The 17,846-nt window shown below is 41.0% G+C and overlaps 1 protein-coding gene across 1 annotated transcript; it reads left to right on the forward strand.

Moving 5' to 3' along the window:
- The first annotated feature begins 3,660 nt into the window (after positions 1–3,660).
- Positions 3,661–15,412, forward strand: LOC100541106 (tyrosine-protein kinase RYK). The gene is made up of 7 exons (XM_031555042.1): positions 3,661–3,782; positions 5,606–5,705; positions 6,674–6,808; positions 8,475–8,531; positions 9,330–9,474; positions 12,543–12,643; positions 15,129–15,412. Exons 2-7 carry the CDS (start codon positions 5,642–5,644, stop codon positions 15,395–15,397), a joined length of 771 nt encoding a protein of 256 aa, XP_031410902.1. The 5' UTR covers positions 3,661–3,782; positions 5,606–5,641; the 3' UTR covers positions 15,398–15,412.
- Positions 15,413–17,846: the final 2,434 nt, after the last annotated feature.

The raw sequence follows: 17,846 nt of genomic DNA on the forward strand, positions 1-17,846 counted from the left end.
TTAGTACGAACAGGCTTAGGCTCTGTATTGATTCTGACTTGCTGAATTTGATGCTGTCAGTTGAAGTTGTCTCTGCCTAAAGCGTGCTCTTAGAGGGTCAAAACCAAACCCTGTGCTATCTGGGTAAGGTCTCAGTAGCGTTTTGACATAAGCACTAAGTTAAGAAGCACAAGACATGAGCAGTCTTGCCTTCCATTTGGGATTCTCCTGAGTATCTTCACTAATTCAAGGGGTTAAATAGACTAAAGTATTCCTCCACATTCCTTTTATTCATTTATTTATTTATTCTGCATTATTCTGCCAGCTTTACTCCCTCCACTTGGCTTGCTGAAGGTTTGAATAAGTAACTTTGCAAAGCAGAAGTGAATATGAGTGTCTGAAGAAAAAGTAAAATAGTTCAGAACTGCCTTCATTCTGTAATTAGACTTTAACTGTCACGGTAATGGAGCCTGGAGTGTTTCCTGCAGACTCTGAATCAATTTAGTGTTGGCTCTGGACAGAGTTAATCAGTCTGGAAATGTAAGTAGTGAGGCCAGTGCAGTTCCTTTCTGTGGAAAAGGGTATGTAGCTAACAGGAACAAAACTCCTGATGGGGAGCAGTTCCCAGCCTGTACTCAATACACACGAACCTGTTTGACTCTCTGAGGCTGATCATCGTCCTTCTAATTGGAATCTATAGGAAGAGAATCACAGAATGGCCTGGGTTGAAAAGGGCCATAGTGATCATCCAGTTCCAACCCCCTGCTGTGTGCAGGGTCGCCAACCAGCAGCCCAGGCTGCCCAGAGCCACATCCAGCCTGGCCTTGAATGCCTCCAGGGTTGGGGCATCCACAGCCTCCTTGGGCAACTTGTTCCAAGAGAGGTGCTGGTTGGGTGACGAGAGAAGTGTGCTACCAGGCGATGTTTCAGTTGCTGGTACAGTGAGGGGAAAAAGCACCACAGAAGCACTGACGTTTCCAAAATTTCTACCTATGGGTTTCAGGGTTTGGGAGTGCATTTGTCTGTGTTCGTAGACAAAGTCCTGTGAGAGCTGTTGAAAGATGCTGTCTGTTATCTTAGCTGGGGAAGTTCATGATCTGCAAACTCCAGAAGCTAGGAGGATCTACAGTAAAATGCCACAACGAGTTTGCTTTGGTCTTAAATTCTTTCCTAGGCATCTTCATTTAGCTCCTGATGAAGGCAGGGTGCTGAGCCGAGTAGATTTGTGTTGGTTTTCTTTTTTTAAGAGTTAAGAGCTGTGCTGGAAAATCTCTTAAATTATTTTTATGTGCCAGTATTTTAATTGAAGCATAATTTTTTGAAGCAATAAAACCTGACGTTTTCATGCTGCCCTTACATAATGCTGTTCAAAATCACGTAATTAACATCCCTTGTTAGTATCTAGCTTTTTATGGAAGTACAGGCATTAAAATACTGGTGGTCTGCGTAAATCAAATTACTCAATATTGTAGCATGCTGCTTCTGTTAAAGCTTAATGATTTGATTGATCTTCTCTAGGGTAATTTGTTTCCGTACGCCTTCAGATACTGCTGCACATGAAGCTGCCAAGCATGAATACCTTCAGCCTTTTGTCCTAATGGCGATTTTATTGCTGCGCACTGCTCGTCTTCTCTGAATGGTTTCCTCTATAAAAGTTGTATTGAATCCAGGTCTGTCCCCTTGAAAATCTCACAGCGTTGGAAGTTTGAACCTCTGATTGTTGGCGTTGATGAGGCCCTTCATCAAGCAGGAGAACGTGGTTTTATTTCCAGAGCAATTTCATTGTTCCACTTGCACTGTTTCACCTGCCCATCCTTCTGTCCTGTAAGTTATTCCAGTAACGTGTGCACACTGAGCTTCTTACAGGCTTAGTTTTGTTGATGCCTGTACGTTTCCCCATCTTGTCCAGATCCAATGGCAAGTGTCTGGTACCTGCAAGCTCTTCTGCATACACCCTTCCATGTGTCCACATCTGATGCAGATTTAGTGCACGGTAATAATTAGCATATAGTAGTAATTGCCCACATAATTACCTGGGCAAGTTGTTTTGGAAGCTGTCTTTTGAGATGTTGGTTCAGTGTGTGTGTGTGTATGTTTCCCCTGCTCTGATTTCTTCCCATTCATTCTTCAGTGGAAAACTGGGCAAATTGGAGAAGTGTAACCTTGATTTAGATATATTTTTCATATCAGCTCAGTCTGACTAGTCAGCACTTAGGGCACCACATGCATCTTTTCCTGTTCAGGATCTTATTTCAGTGCACGTGTCCCTGGGCTTGCCCTGCTTTGTTGATGCATTTTGTACATCCAGTCTTTAGAGTTCTCAACCCTCCCCCTCCCCCCCCATATTTGTGATTGTACACTCTTGGGTTGCTTATGTTTCAGGACATTAATGAGCCAGCAGGGAATAAAAGGAAGAAGAATATCTTGGCCGCAGCTCTATGCCTTGTGAAAGCGAGGTGGATTAAACCAAGTGTTGGAATAAGAGAGCACTCAGCACTTTGCACTGACACGCATCTAGTCATTGCACAAAGCCAAACTCTCTCAGGCTGGCTTACTTTTCAAATGCAGCATATCTATGAAGGCTTTTCCAGTTTTCTTGACTACCCAGCCATAGTAAAAACAGCTCCATTATTGATGTTCTCAATTGCACCACTGATATTTCAGCTGAACTCTTCCTGCTGTGTGGCTGATGGCTGAAGCCTGCACCTGTGTCTGGTTTGCCCAGCACTCCTGCTGTATCACGTAACCTGTGCTGGTTAGTGTTTAGTGAAAGCAGTGTATGAAATGAGACAAAATGGCATTGATTACAAATACAGTATAGTTTCATCCTGAGTATATAGAGCCTAAAGTAATTTTACAGTGGCAGGGAGTGGGGCTAATATGTAGTGACTGTTTTACTACAAATCTCTGGTAATACCCAGGGCAAGCTTTTGAGTCCTGGCTTGTATTCACTGCATCCTTGTGCAGCAAACAGTAATGACAGCTTAAGTAATGGTAATATCAGAGTGTGCATCTTAAAGAAAATACCTCGTTACTCTTCAGTAAATAGTTCTGTGGGTCTTTCAGTTTTGTAGGTGTACTGAAAAGTTCAGAAAGCAAATTGTAAATACTAAATATTAGTATTAATTTGTGTACAAATGCAGTTTCTCTCATTATGTGCTTTGTGTTCTGACCTAATTACCTTGAAGTTGATTCTATAGTGCATGTGTCTTGGCCTGAGTTGTTTGAAGAGCTATCAAGAAATGAGTTATACCAGGAGGAACTGACTGCAATTATAGAGCTGGTAATCCATAGCAGTTTACTTTGAGGGTACATGGCTGTAAATAAGAGAAAGTTGGATGCGTGATTCCCAGTGATAGACAGGTTTGTTTGTAAGAGTCTGTAGTGCCTCTTTTGGAAGTAATGAACTCCATGAAGAGTCTTGTTTTCTTCCATCACATTCCAACCTGTTTATTAGGGTGTAAAACTGTTACTTTCCCAGGAGCTTGGAGCACTCTTGTTAATGCTGATGTATGAGCACTGATTTCCAAACCTGCAATTGAATTTATGGACTTGAGGAAGTATTTGTTTTAAGATTCAAATAAGAAGTAGAGCTGGTGGTGCTGAGAGTTGTTCTGTTCTGGCATGTTACTGCTGGTTCTCTCCTCTGTCTTACTTGTTCTCCTCCTGTTCTTATTACAGGACTAGATGCAGAGTTATCTTACGTGAGGAATGATGTTGTCAATCATTATGCATTGTCCTTCAATCTCTTAATTCCCAGTGAAACCAACAATCTTCACTTCAGTTGGCATGCTAAATCTAAGGTAAGCAGGCAAAGCTTCTGCCTTGCAGTACTTAGTGCATGATCTGTGTTGCTTAGTGATCTCCTGCTGTTATAATTGTTTGTTTTTTTTTTATGGGAAATAATACATGTTAGGTGCAAAAGATATTATGTATTGTTCTAGCTACTTTCTTGTTTATTTGATTGCAGAAAATAAATTGTTATAAATTGGAACTGTCCCTTTCTTGTTTCAGAAAGGTTAAAAGCTTCTTCTGAAGCACTCTGTTTCTTTTGCAAGAATAAATAAAGCTATTGCCTGTGTAACCTCTTCTGGTGCTGAACTGAACACACAGAAGCAGCAGCCATAATCCAAGGCTTCAGCCTTTGGAAATCAAATGTAGAACAATTGTATTTTAGAGTTTCCTAGAAACATATACCTGGAGATGAGGAGAATCTATAAAATTAGCACCTAGTATGTTGTTATTGAGCCTCAATTAAATGGAAGGGGCTTTTTATTTCAGTTAATTACTGTAGTTGGAGCATACAGCAAGAGCTGTCATAAAGATTGCATTTGCTTTTACGTTGTGAAGGCTTTCCAGTTACTTAATTTATTTTTGTAGGTGAAATGATCTGTTTAGTCTCTGCCAGACTTTTTTTTTTTTTAAACCTGAGCAATGATTATTCTTCTGTTCTTAAACAGGAATGACTGAAATAAAAACAGTAATGTTTAATAACTTCACCAGTGCAATTTCTAATGATTCCATCTGCCAGTGTTCTTCTTGCTGAGCTGTAGCTTCTCACGGGATATGAATTTTGACCCACAAAAGCTATTGCATATAATAAGCCCTTCTGCTTCATACCACGTTCCATTTTCACGGGCAGTTCAGTCACTTGCTGTTTAAACAGGACCTTTGAGGGAGTTTCCTCGACATTACAACTTCAGCTGGGAGCTACATGCATTGCTGTCCCTGCCCTGAGCCTCCTCCTCACTGCCTGTGAATTTGGAATAGGATTTTTTTTCACAGAATCGCATTCTAGTTGATGTTGGAGGGACTCTGGAAGTCCTTTGGTTCCACCTCTGCTCAGTCAGGGCCACCCAGAACAGGATGCCCAGGACCATGTTCAGAAGCTTTTGAACACTGAGGAGGAGACCCCTCCCAACCACTCTGGGCAACCTGTGCCAGTGCTGTATCACCATGTAGCACAGAAGTGTTTCCTGGTGTTCCAGTTTGTGCTCTGTGCCTTTTGTGCTGTCACTGGGCACTGCTGAGGGGAGCCTAGCTCTGTTCTCATTGTACCCTATCTGCAGGTATTTATGGACATAGATGAGATCCCCCTGAGCCTCTTCTTCTCTAGGCTGAGGAACCTCAGCTCCTCACTCTCTGCTCACAGGAGAGGTACTCCAGGCCCTTCAGCACCTTAGTGGCCCTGCATTGGGCTTTTTCCAGTATGCCCAGGTCTATCTTGTACTGGGAGGCTCAGAACAAGCCGTGGTACTCCAGGTGCAGTCTCACCAGTGCTGGGCAGTGTGGAAAGATCACCTTTTTTTTGACCTACTGGTAATACTTTGCCTAACGCAGCCAAGAATACCATCAACCTTGCTAGAACATCAATCAACAGTGTGCATCTTGGTGTCTGCCAGGACTCTTAGGCCCTTTAATTCCAGGCTGCTTCCCAGCTGGGTGTCCCCAGAATGCCCTGGTACTTGGGGTTGTTGAATTTCTCTTCCTTCCCCCTCTCCAAAAATAAGATATGGGATTTTATTTATTCTTATTTTGAGGAAAAAGTATCAAACGGTATATAGCATTTCTTCTTACTGCTTTGAAGATTTCTTACATGTCTCCAATCTCCCAACTGTTGTTACAGGTTGAGTATAAACTGGGATTTCAGGTAGATAATCCCATGGCTATGGCTATGCCCCAGGCCAACATTTCCTTACAAGGAGAAGTTCCTCGCACCCTCTCAGGTAAACCCTTAACCCCACACCTCCTGTAGAGCTAGTACTGATAGCATTAGCTTTCTAACCCTTTTCTGTTAAACATTATATGCTTACAAGTCTTCTGCAACAGTTACAACATTGCTGAAAGAGCATAATGCACTGTGACTGCTGGTGTGAGAGTAATGTCTTTCCCTTTGTTTAGTGGATGATAGAGATCTGCTTTGATAGGAAACATGACATCGTGTGTGTTTATAGACACACACAAGCTTCCTATTCCCTTTCAACAATAGTAATTAGCAGTTGCATGGACTTAAAGTCCATGCCTTTGAATTTTGCTAGCCTACAGATACCTAATGTCAAGATGTGACATTAATATGTGGAAGTTTTTATGGTAAGTTTAAAACTGAGAAAACTGTTTGAGTATGTAGTAGGTCTTCTGTAGAGGTTTTAGTAGAAAATGTTTCAGGAGGTGTGCAGGTGATCACGGTTCCTTGCTGACTCAGTGACAGTTCCTCACTGCCTTGTGCTCTGTGGGAATAAAGTATTTATTTTGATGTTGGCTTTGTACCACTTCTTTGTGGAGGCAGAGACCAGGGAATCAGACTTGTTGTGTCTGCTCTGCTGGCATCAATAATTCTGGTATGTAAGCTAGAAAATAAATACGGTCAGATTAGTTCAAGCTCTGATTGCAGTCAGATTTGCACAGACTGAAGTATTCAAACTTAACTATTGTGGGGAAGAAGCTAACTTTCATAGTGCCTGAAAAACAATGAGGAAAGTGGAATTTTCTGGTTTTGGGTGATGAGTTTTCTGTTGTGAGGGGGCTTCAGCTCTGGAGTTAGTGGATAGCTAGTGGTCACAGTGAAAACTGAACTGTAATATGACACGTAATTAAATTTATTGAAAAATACATCCTTTAGGCTTCTGTGATTGTCACATGATGTCTGAGATGTGCTCAAATGTGATTGTACTGTCTGTCTGTTGTCTGTTTGCAGTGTTTCGTGTTGAACTCTCCTGCACTGGCAGACTCGACTCTGAGGTCACAATATTAATGCAGCTCAACTTGACGATAAACTCATCCAAAAACATCACAGTTTTAAATTTCAAACGAAGGAAAATGTGCTACAAAAGTAAGGCACTGTTTCAAATACTTAGCAGTTTTTAGATAAAGGGAATGGGAAGGACTAAGGACATAAGTAGCAATCCACAAGAGTGGATTACAGAGGGAATAGTAGTAATTTGGCATCCAGACAAAAAATGTGGACTGTTGGAAGAAGCATAAGGTGATGAAGGAACGAATTCCTCAAGTATTGTGTTGCATTGAGTCCACCAAATATCCAAGGATGCACTTATGGAAAATGTGTGTGAAGGTGTGGCTTTTTTAGCACATCACACTGATACTCATGCTCCTTGGCATTCATGTTGTGAGAAAATTATTCTTAATTCAGAATGTATCTCTAGTGTATGTGGAGGCCTTTCTGATCATATTTTAAGGATAGGGATTCTTCACTTTGTGATTTCTTAGTTGCTTTTTTCAGGTGTTCTATGTGGAGGAAGTCTTGTCTGCTTATACATTCCTACCTTTCTGAGCTGCTGAATGAGCTGAGGGGATTTCCATAAGCACTACATTGTTATCAGGGTGTGTGAAATAGAGCCATTTCCTAAGTTACTCAGAAGTAATTCTTAAAAAGATCACGTTTCTGTGGGTTCATAATCATGTCAGTAGCTTTTTTTTTTTGAAAGTTGTGTGTTGAGTGGTGTAGAGCATCTGGGGATTTCTAATTTAATTTAGTGTATAAGGTAGCACTATGTGGGAACTTGCTAGTGGTTTTGCTCAAGGCATTCCTAATAAGTGCTTGGAAGGTTCAAAAAAAGGAGCAAAATTCTCAGATCTTTCTTTTTCTGGCTTTCCTGTTTTGTGAAGTTGATCAGACTGAAGTAGCTCCCTGAGGAGTCAGCAGGGGCAGTACTGGGGAGGAGGTGGCTGTTTGCAGCTGGGAGCAGGATTAAGGATGTGGGTCTGGGTCTTTGCGCTCACAGAAGTCCATTACTTTACCTCAGGTCTATGTGGAACCTCAGTGAGTTCATCTGAAGTGATCTCTGCAGTCTGCTTTCCCTTGATTTGCACTTTCCATTTTTAGAGTGGCCAGTAATAAGCTTAATGAAGACTTATCCCCTTCCCAAATAGCCAAGCATGTCCATGTAGCTTTTGTTCTTTTTTTTCAATAGATATTTAAATAGACATTTCCTTTGTCATTCTTCAGTTTTAAAACACTCATGATTGCAGCATCAGCTGAGAAGGCAAGGTGCCCAGGGCTGCACCTCTTAACATCTTCATAGATAAGTCGGGTTAAAATCTGAGTAATATTCACTGAACATTCAGTTAATAAAGTAATTGTTATCCTGTAGGATCTGATTCTGTAGGGTTTTTGTTTAGTGTACATACATACAGTCACTCTGTTCCTGTCTTTTCTACTCTCTGCTGCTTTGCACTTTCTTGGACAAGCAGAAGGGTAAGTAGATCCAGTGGGTTCGAACATAGCCTCAGTGGACACATGTTAGTGGTGAAATACCTGACCCATGTGTCTTGAAGCAGTGTCTTTTTTTTGTTAATTACTACTATACAGTGGTTAGGCATTTTAAAAATGGAAATCTGGAGATAACTGTAGTCATTAAGTCAGCTTGTCTGTTTGGAAAAACAGATTTGTTTTTCATGAAATGAGGCAATTAATTTCCTTTGAAGGATTGCAGTAATACATGTTTATTAAGCTTAATGACTTTCTCTCATCTGTTTAGAGCTTGAACCAGAGGTAAAATCTCCAACATCTGACAAAAATAGCAGCAAGGCTATCTGTAAGTAATCTTGAATGTATCACTTACTCCAAGTGTAAACAAAATAAAAACTGGGGATATTCTTTGTTTTCACAGCTTTCCCAATGAAAACAACCCCCCAAGTTGTTTCTACTAAACCCAGTATTTTAGTGGGATTTTTGGTGATGGGTTTATCTGGGAATATGCTCTAGTGAAGAGGAAGAAAACTACACCTACAGCAGCTTTTTTCTAAATCACGTCTTTGGGGATCTGTTTTCTGCACTTAACTCTAATCAGTCTCTCGACTTCAGGACCTGTGTGGTTTGCAGTTTTGACTTCTATTCATTCATTTCTGTTAATTAGTTTCCTTTACTCTCATGCCCCTTCTGCATGGAATCAACTGACTGTGCTCATTCTGTGGCACCAGAAACACAAACACTTCTGCCAAAATGCTTTGGAAAGCAGTGGATAATTGCTCAGTTTTTCTTTCTCTACTCATGGTCTTTTCCAGGGCCGTTGTTATCTACAATACCTGATTGTAAATTGGAAGTAACTAGAATTACTCAGGAGCCCTACTGATAAAATATGCCTTCTCCTGCTTCCATCCCTTGGGCTTGTGTCCCTGCTCAGCAGGGAGGGAACCATAGTGCCCCAAAGTTGAGGGGACACCCTTGTTTGTCTCTGTGCCAGCCCCTTCACCTGCTGGTAGTGGGGATGCTTGGGATGAGTCTCGGAGCAGTTCTGTCATCCTGCTGTGTCAGCTTTTTGGGAACTAACAGAATATCTGTGGTTGCTTTTTTTTTGAGACCAATTCAGAAGCTTTTCACCTTTGTATTTCAGTTGATCCTGTAAATGCAGCTCCCACCACTTCAACCCGTGTGTTTTACATCAGCGTAGGCGTGTGCTGTGCTGTTATATTCCTGGTGGCAATAATACTAGCTGTCTTGCACCTCCACAGTATGAAAAGGATAGAATTGGACGACAGGTATGTATTCAGGGGCTTCTATGGGGATGTATTTATGCAGGCTTCTGGGATTTCTGGCCTCAGATATAAGCTTGCTGTAGTAACATGCAGTTTCTGCTAAGCTGCAGTAGCAACTAGTATGTAGTTGTGCTGAGTGCTGTACTGCAGTAAGGCAGCAGTTGCCAGTTGCAGTGATGGTGTGGAGGGTTGTGGTTCACTTTGATCATGGTGTAAAGTCTGGGAATTACAAGTGTTCGGTTACAAAGCTGAAAATCTCTTTCCCAGGTGTATTTTTCGATTCAATTAAACCAAATGGGCACATAGGAGAGAAAACCTTGTAATGCAAATTCAGGGACAATGCAATTGACATACACATCTCCTTTTTAATGTTTTGAGTGGGATTTTTCTGAGTGGGGAATAAACACCAAGAATTATACTAAAGCTCTCTTGGAGGCTACTTGAACAAGCTGCATCAGATGCAACTGTACAGGAACCTGGGAGTTTTGAAACTGAATACTTTGGAAAAGCAGTGGGGTGTGTAGGTGGTTTCCATCTTCAAAAGGGTTTTTGAATGGTTTTGGTTCTTGTATGCAGCCTCTCAGGGTAGCTGTACTCTGCCTTGGACAGATGCTTTTCATTCAGCCTTTGCTTCTTCTGTGTTCCCAGATCACTTGGATTTTGGAGGATTAGCTCTACTAAATAGAATTCATACCTGAAGAGTTTTTCTCAGTCCCAGATCATCTAACCAAATGACCTGTCAGCTTTCCTCAATTTACTTGTTCCTAAATTGTCTACTGAAGATTTTTAAGTAATAGAGAATATTGAAAGACACACAGCTTTGTTTGCTTCATAAAAAAAAAAAAAAGCATTACATTTTGTATATTTAAATGTTCTTCTAAGAAGTTTTGAGAGGCTGTGCCTCAGTCTAGCAGTGTGATCAAATTGCCTTTTCTTCCACAGTATTAGACTTAATTTTTGCAGTGTGAATATGAGCCCACAAATGCTTAGCTGAGAAACTGCTTCAGTGTTTTAATTTAACCTCAGTGTTACACACCAGTAATATATTTGATCACTGTCTGATGGAGCAACGGGCCCAGGAATGCATGGGAGAAGAAACAACTTTTGGTTTTGAATAAGAAGCTCAAAATGTTTCTGCAGAGGAGATCTGAATCAAAGATGATTCATTGTGAGAGTTAATAACCTCACAGGAGCAACAGATAAAAAAAATCCTGCTGTTATTGCCCTTAATTTCAAAAAGCAGAGCTAAATAAAAATGAGATTGTTAAATAAAAGTTAAAAATGGGCAGCTGAGTTTATGGGCTGCATTGGACTATTTGAGAACATTGTGTTGAAAGTTCAGAGCAAATGCTTACATACCTTCTATCAAAGGCACTTAAAAAAGTGCCAGAGAAAGTTGGCATGGCTTAACAGCAGGATAATGGGTGTAGTTAAAAGCAAGGATTAGTCCTTAAAAATCTGAGATTGCATGCGAGTGAGAAGACAAAGACAACAAATACAAGTTGAACCTAAAAATACAATAAAGCCGACCAAAAAAAAGATGTTTCTCAAACTTGCCACAGGCACCAAACAGTTCTTTTTTCAGACTTGCCAGCAGCAAGAAGCCAGCCAGAGAAATCTGTCTGGCTGGTAGGTGATCAGGTTACAAAAGTAGTTTTCGATGAAGGTAAAGTCATAGGAGAAAAAGCTGTATCAGCGTCGACTATGGCTGTGTCAGAACACTGCTTCCTGGGGGACTTACTGGAGAGTGAATCACAACGAGGAGCTGTGAAGACAGTTCAAATGGCAACTTCTTATCACGCATTTTTTTGCTAGCACCAGATAAAATTCTTTCAAAAACTCTGAAGGAAGTTAAGGTGGAATAGCTAGACTGTGAGCTTTGGTTTCTGACTTTGTGCAGAAAAAAAAAAGCTGGAACTCTGTAGCTGGAAGACAGCAGGTGTTGGAGTAGCATAAAGGGAAAAAAAAATCTACGTGAGCTACAAGTCTCTGTTGATCACAGTAAGCCTGATATTTTCTATTGAGTATTACTTTCTGTTAGGAAATGGGGAAAAAATACATTAGTAGGTATATCTGTGGTTATGGTTTAAAAAAGAAGAGCCACTTCTTACCCATTTTATCCTAGAAGAAAGAAAAAGGAAGTCCTGCTTCGCAAACATAACATCCTTGAGGGCATCAGCAAATATGTCCAGAAAATCCTGCAGGAATAGCTAGCTCAGTGCTCAGTAGCAGTCCCAAATGCAAATGTTAATGATTGTGCAAGAGAGGCCACTACAGCTGCAGTAACTTCTTTTGACATATTTTGTCCTGTGGATAAGCCAGGAAACATCTTACTACATTTTTAAATTGAACACTGCGTGTGGGTATGGGCTTTCCATTGCCAAGGAAATCCATTGTAGGGCTTGTGGGAAGAGGAAAGAAGGACAATCAGTGAAAAATGACAAAGCAGGCTTGATGTTTTGATCTGCAGAGGAGATCTGAGGCAGATAAATTGGTGCAGGGTGAACTGCAGAACAATGTCTTGGTGTTTGTTCTAAGACAGGAGATAGGAAGCACCATTGTGCTTAACTTTTTCTTGCAGCCTGTTAGGGATCACTAGTGCCTATCTGCTGCCGTGCGAATGATCTGTGCCTTTCTGGCTCAGGGTACTCCTTGCAAACTCTTGTAAGCTAGCATTGCTTCTCAGTGAGATGTTGGCATCAAGAATTAAAGGCATATGAGCCTTTCTGGAATGTAATGGTTTTGTTGTTTCTGGCACGGGAGAATGTCTTTTGCAATAAATGCTTTGTCAGTTCATGTATCTCCATTTTTCAGAGGTGGGGAAAGCAAACCAAAGAATAGTCAGCCTACATGAAAATAAGGAAAAAGTCATTTGCTGTTGAAGGACAAAAGTGCTAAGGTTTTTTTTTAGTTACTCAAAATACAGTTCAGTGCGTGCGAGACTTCACAGATGCAGTATTTTCAAAGTTCAATCTGTAAAATCTTCTATCTTCAACTTTGATACGTTAATTTTGAATTTAATGCAGTAGCACACAATCATGCTCACATCCAATTTTGTTTTTATAAAACAGCATTAGTGACAGCAGTAGCTCACAAGGTTTATCCCAGCCTTCCACGCAGACGACACAGTACTTGAGGGCTGACACACCCAACAACGCAACGCCAGTAACCAGTAAGTGTTAATCTAATTACAGACCTTTGCCACAGACTGCCTTGGATGCAGCTGGAGTGTTAGTATGGGTCACACTGATTCTGTATTAAGGAAGACAGAGAAGCAGGAATAATCTCCTGGCTGTCAGTTTCTCTTCAGAGTTCGCGTGATGTATGGTTTTATCCACCTTTGTCATTCGTAGTCAAGATTGAAATCTACATATGGTCTGGGATGCTGGAGTCATCTCATGAGTGTGATGGTGTAACAAGGGTGACATGTTCATGCTTTCTTTTAAGTAGCTTTTCTTGATTTTTTTTTTTTTTTAAAGGAGGAGATGGGAGACAGTGAAATAACAAGTGGGAACTGATACTAGCTACATTCTGTGTTAGTTCTGTGATTCCTGAAGGTATTTGTTATCTACAGAGAGTGTTTACTTCTGCAATTACTGTTCATCAGCCTTAGTGGAAGGATATCTCGTACAGCATAATGCTATTGAAGGGACCTTTCCTGCATTCAGGGTTTGAAGATAAGACGTGTGATTCTCTGGCAATTCAGTCTCATTTAAGGCTGGACTGACTGTGATTTGCCTTTTCCCTTGTGCTAGCACTTAGGCAGCTAGACTGCTAACCAGATCAGGGAGCAGAACCAGCCAAATGCTGATTTTCTTCTGTTGTGGTTTGTTTTTGGTTGGCTGGGATCTCTGAATTGGTGTGCAGCCTAGCGAAATGAACACCAGTTCTGGTGCTTCAGGTGGGGTATGGATCTACGTGACTGGACACTGAAAGAAAGCAGGACTTAGCCCAGACAGAATTGGTTCAAAGTACTGCTAAAATCTGCTTTGAAAGATCTGAAGTGAGGTAAGGGTATATGTTATAAAGTGAGGGGAAAAATAGGGGGAGCCTGGCAGGGGAATGAGCACTCTTTGTTAATCTCAATTAGTTGTTTTTCTAAATTTTCTGAATAGAGTAGGAATTACCAAGCTTTTCAAGAAAGTGTCTCCTTTTGTTATCTGCTGCCAGTGATTCTTCAATCTGTAATGCACGAAAGTTTTTTTGTATAAATAACCTGAAGAGACTTTCTTTCAGCAATCTAATAAGTAGAAATATCAGCATCTGTCCTTTATACAGTGCAATATTTATTCTTTAGAGCCAGCTAAATAATGATTAATGGCTTTTTTTTTTTTTTTTTTAGCAAGCAGTAAGAGCCAAAAGTCTCTTGTTTCTTTCTGGCTGCACTTAGTATTGATACTAACCATCCCAATCAATGACGGAGTACTGTATGAGTATTTTAACTACAATTCAGTGCTAGTGTTTTTCCCAGTTTCCTCCCCAGGTGTGGGAGTAAATGTTTAACAAGAGTTGAACTCCTGCAGCTTTGGTAAAGTCTTGGCTTTCTTCCAAATTGAATTAATATCTCCCTAAACAGAAGAGATTTTTGTCATCCGAGTTCATCTGTTTTGGAAAAAGCTGCCTGGGAACTTTATATGGTAGAAGCATTAAGACAAACGCATCTATTAAAAACTTATTTTCCACAGAGTTTGGAAGAGACCATAGCATGCAAATAATTTCTAAGCTGGTTTTCCTAATTACTGTCCCACTTGCCGCTCTTTTTACCCACTAGCCTTTTTGTGTTCCACTTCTCATCCCGAAGCACAGCCTGGTGTTGATGTGCTGTCAACCTCAGGATTTTAGGTTGGCTCTCTAAGCAATGTCATCTAATTAGTGTGATCCCTGGAAACCTGTTAAAGAGTGATAATTGAGCTCTTCACTGAGATGAGCGTGGAAGCAGCTGTACCTCAGTGGCACTCACTGACTTGCTGTGTTCAATATGTATTGTTTCAGAATGCCTTTTTGGGGGACGAGGGTTGGGTACCACCAGTAACATGGGGAACAGTGAAACTGAACGTAAGAAGAAAAAAAATTGGATGCAGAAAATAAACAGGAAGAACACTTATCACAGTTGTATTAACTTTGTTTTCAGTGACACTTAAAATTTATCATAAAAGTGACTCTCAAACTTTCTCTAGTAATTCAAGGTCTTGCTACAAAAACACTCAGGCCTTTTTGAGTATGTTGGTGTATCTAGCTAGATGTGTCTCATGCCCAGAAGAGGGCACTGCTGATTCTGGTTGTGCTCCTGATGCAGTACCGGTAAGGCGTTTTCCTGACTCCAGCAAGTCTTCAGCAGTTTCTAACCTCAGTCTTTATTTCCCTGTTGAGAGGGAAGTGCAGTGTTACGTTAATCTGCTTCAGTATGCAAGAAGGAGCTTTATTTACTCGGTGTTAATAATGAGTCTCAGTTGTACAACATCACATAGGTTTGTGTGATTGCTACGTTTGGCTTCTCTCGTGCATTTCTTTGTTATTTAATACTATACATAATCTTCCTAAGTACACACTGCTTGCATGTCTTTGTACCTGTAGGTGGTGCTGAGGTGAAGCAATGTGCTTGTGGTCTCATAATAAGGGTATTTATATTGGTTTGTTTGGCTCTGCTGGCTCCTCAGGTTATCCTACGTTACGGATAGAGAAGAATGATCTTAAAAGTGTCACTCTAATGGAAGCAAAAGCTAAAGTGAAGGATATAGCCATCTCCAGGGAGAGGATAACTCTAAAAGACGTGCTCCAAGAAGGTATTTACAGCCCTCGGGATGCTTGTTGGTTACAATGTGGTGTTTATATATATGTGTATGTTATTCTTTTTTGCATGATTTTTCTGAAATTAATCACTGGTGATGTTGCTGATCTTTATGACTTTTGTGGAGGTAAAGAATGATGGATGATGTTTGCATTTGGGGTGCGGGGGGTGTGGGGAAGCGGCTTCTAAAATGCATTAGAGCGTGGGAGCGACTAATTATGGAGAGTAAATAATTGTCTGTGTTAATACTCTGGTCTTTAAAAAGAAAAATAAATGAAAGGGTGAGATGGCTAGGGAGTGAGGTAATCAGCTGAGACTGTAAGTGGTTAAGTAACTCAACTGCAAAGTTATTGCAGGAGAACTTAAGGGGGGAAAAGCATCTCTGTCATCTAAACTCAGTCAGTCTCCATTTAATAGCTAATATGGAAATCTTCTCAAATGCAAAATTAACAATTCTGCTATGAAAAAATTAGACTACAGTTTCTTTTGTAGCTTAATTTTCATTTCAGAAGTGTTCATTTGCAACAATAATTGTTTTTACTTGATATTGAATTTAGAAAATAGACGTAAATGTTTAGATTTTTGTCACTAATGGTTAGTACTGCAACTTTAGGTCTGCATCTCCATAGCTTGATAAGAAACCAAATTTTCCAAAGCTACACATTTAAGATAGTCATCTTTTAGAGGCAGAACTGCAAAGTGCTTTACATCCCTATCTGGAAAACAAAGTGAGGTTGCCAAATGTTCTGATTTGATGTATGGCTTTAATCTTTAAGCTGATAGCTTTGTTCTCAAGTCCAGTGGTTGTGCAAAAATGTGCTTATATGTGGAGGATGTGTTTTGGATCATAGAATTGTAGAATGGATTTGGTTGGAAGGAGCCCAACAACCCACCCAGTTCCAACCCCTGCCATGGGCAGGGGTGCTGCCCACCAGCTTATGTTGCCCAGGACCCCACCGACCTGGCCTTGAACTTATTCAGGGATGTGGCTGCAATGAGATCTTCCCAGAGCCTTCTCTTCTCCAAGCTGAATGCCCCCAGCTTTCTCAACCTTTCTTCATAGGAGTGGTGCATCCAGCCCTCTGATCATCCTCCTGGCTTTTCTTTGGACCTGCTCCGATGGTCTGCATCCTTCCTTTAGAGGTCATCTAGCTCAACTTCCCTTCAGTGAACAGGGACACCTACAGCTATATCAGGTTGCTCAGAGCCCCGTTCAGCCTGACCTTGAATGTCTTAAATGATGGGACATCCACTACCTCCCTAGGCAACCTGTTCCAGTGCCTCATCACCCTTATTATAAAAAAATAAGTCCTTCCTTATGTCCAATCTAAACCTCCCCTCTTTTAACTTCAAGTGCTTTTCAGAAGGACTGTGCTCCATCCTTACATCTCCCAACCTGTACTAATAGCAGAAATTGCTACAATGCAGATGCAGATCTTGCGCTTGGATTTGCTGAAACTAATGAGGTTCACCTGGGCCAGCTGCTCAGCCTGTCCAGGTCTCTCTGAATGGCATCTCATCCTTCAGGCAGACTGACCACATCACTCTGCTTGGCACCATCCACATACTGCTGAGAGTGCACTTGATCCCACTGCTGATGTCATTGATGAAGATGTTAAAGAGCACCACTCCTAGTGTTGACCCCTGAGGGACACCACTTGTCCCTCATCTCCATCCAAACATTGACCACCACTCTCTGGGTGTGATCTTGTAACCGGTCTCTTGTACATCAAACAGTCCACCCATCAATCCATATCTTTCCAGTTCAGAAGAAGGATGTTATGGGGACTGTGTCAAAGGCCTTATAGAAGCCCAGATAGATGATGTCAGTGGATCTTCACATGTCCACAGATACAGCTATGCAATCATGAAAAGCGACGAGGTTGGTCAGGTGGGACCTATCCTTGGTGAAGCCATGCTGGTTGTTCCATTTCATCTCTTCTTCCATGTCTTAGCATATCTTCCAGGAGAGTCTGCTTCATGACCTTCTCTGACACTGAGGTGAGACTAATGGGTCTGCAGTTCCCTGAGTCATCCTTTCTACCCTTCTTAAAAAATAGGTGCTATATATAATAGGGTTGCTCCAAACTAATTGCAGCACCTTGTGCTTGGCCTTGTTCAACCTCATTAAGTTCTTGTGGGCCAAATTTTCAAGCCTGTCCAGATCCCTTTGGATGGCATCCCGTCCTTTGGTTGTATCAACTGCACCACTCAGCTTGGTGTCATCAGCAAACTTGGTGAGAGTGCACTCAGTGCCATTATCCAGGTCATTGATAAAGGTGGTGAAGGCTGTGCTGCTTTATACTGTCTCTTGCCTGTAGCTGTAATGTTCAGAGCCATCTGTTGCCTGCAAATGGGATCATAGCTGTCTCACAAAGTTATATGCAGTCTCATGGTAGATGATAAAAATATATATATATATATATATATATATATTGCACACAGCCTACTAAGTACTGAGGAATCAGATAAGAGTTGAACTTTATGCTGGGATATGTACAGCTGTTCAGTATAGTTCTTTTTCTTGAAATAATTTTGTTGAAATACACGAGTGGAAAAATTTTGAAGACTGGAGGGGGGAAAAAAA

The sequence above is a fragment of the Meleagris gallopavo genome, chromosome 11 (assembly GCF_000146605.3).
Source record: "Meleagris gallopavo isolate NT-WF06-2002-E0010 breed Aviagen turkey brand Nicholas breeding stock chromosome 11, Turkey_5.1, whole genome shotgun sequence".
Lineage (NCBI taxonomy): Eukaryota > Metazoa > Chordata > Aves > Galliformes > Phasianidae > Meleagris > Meleagris gallopavo.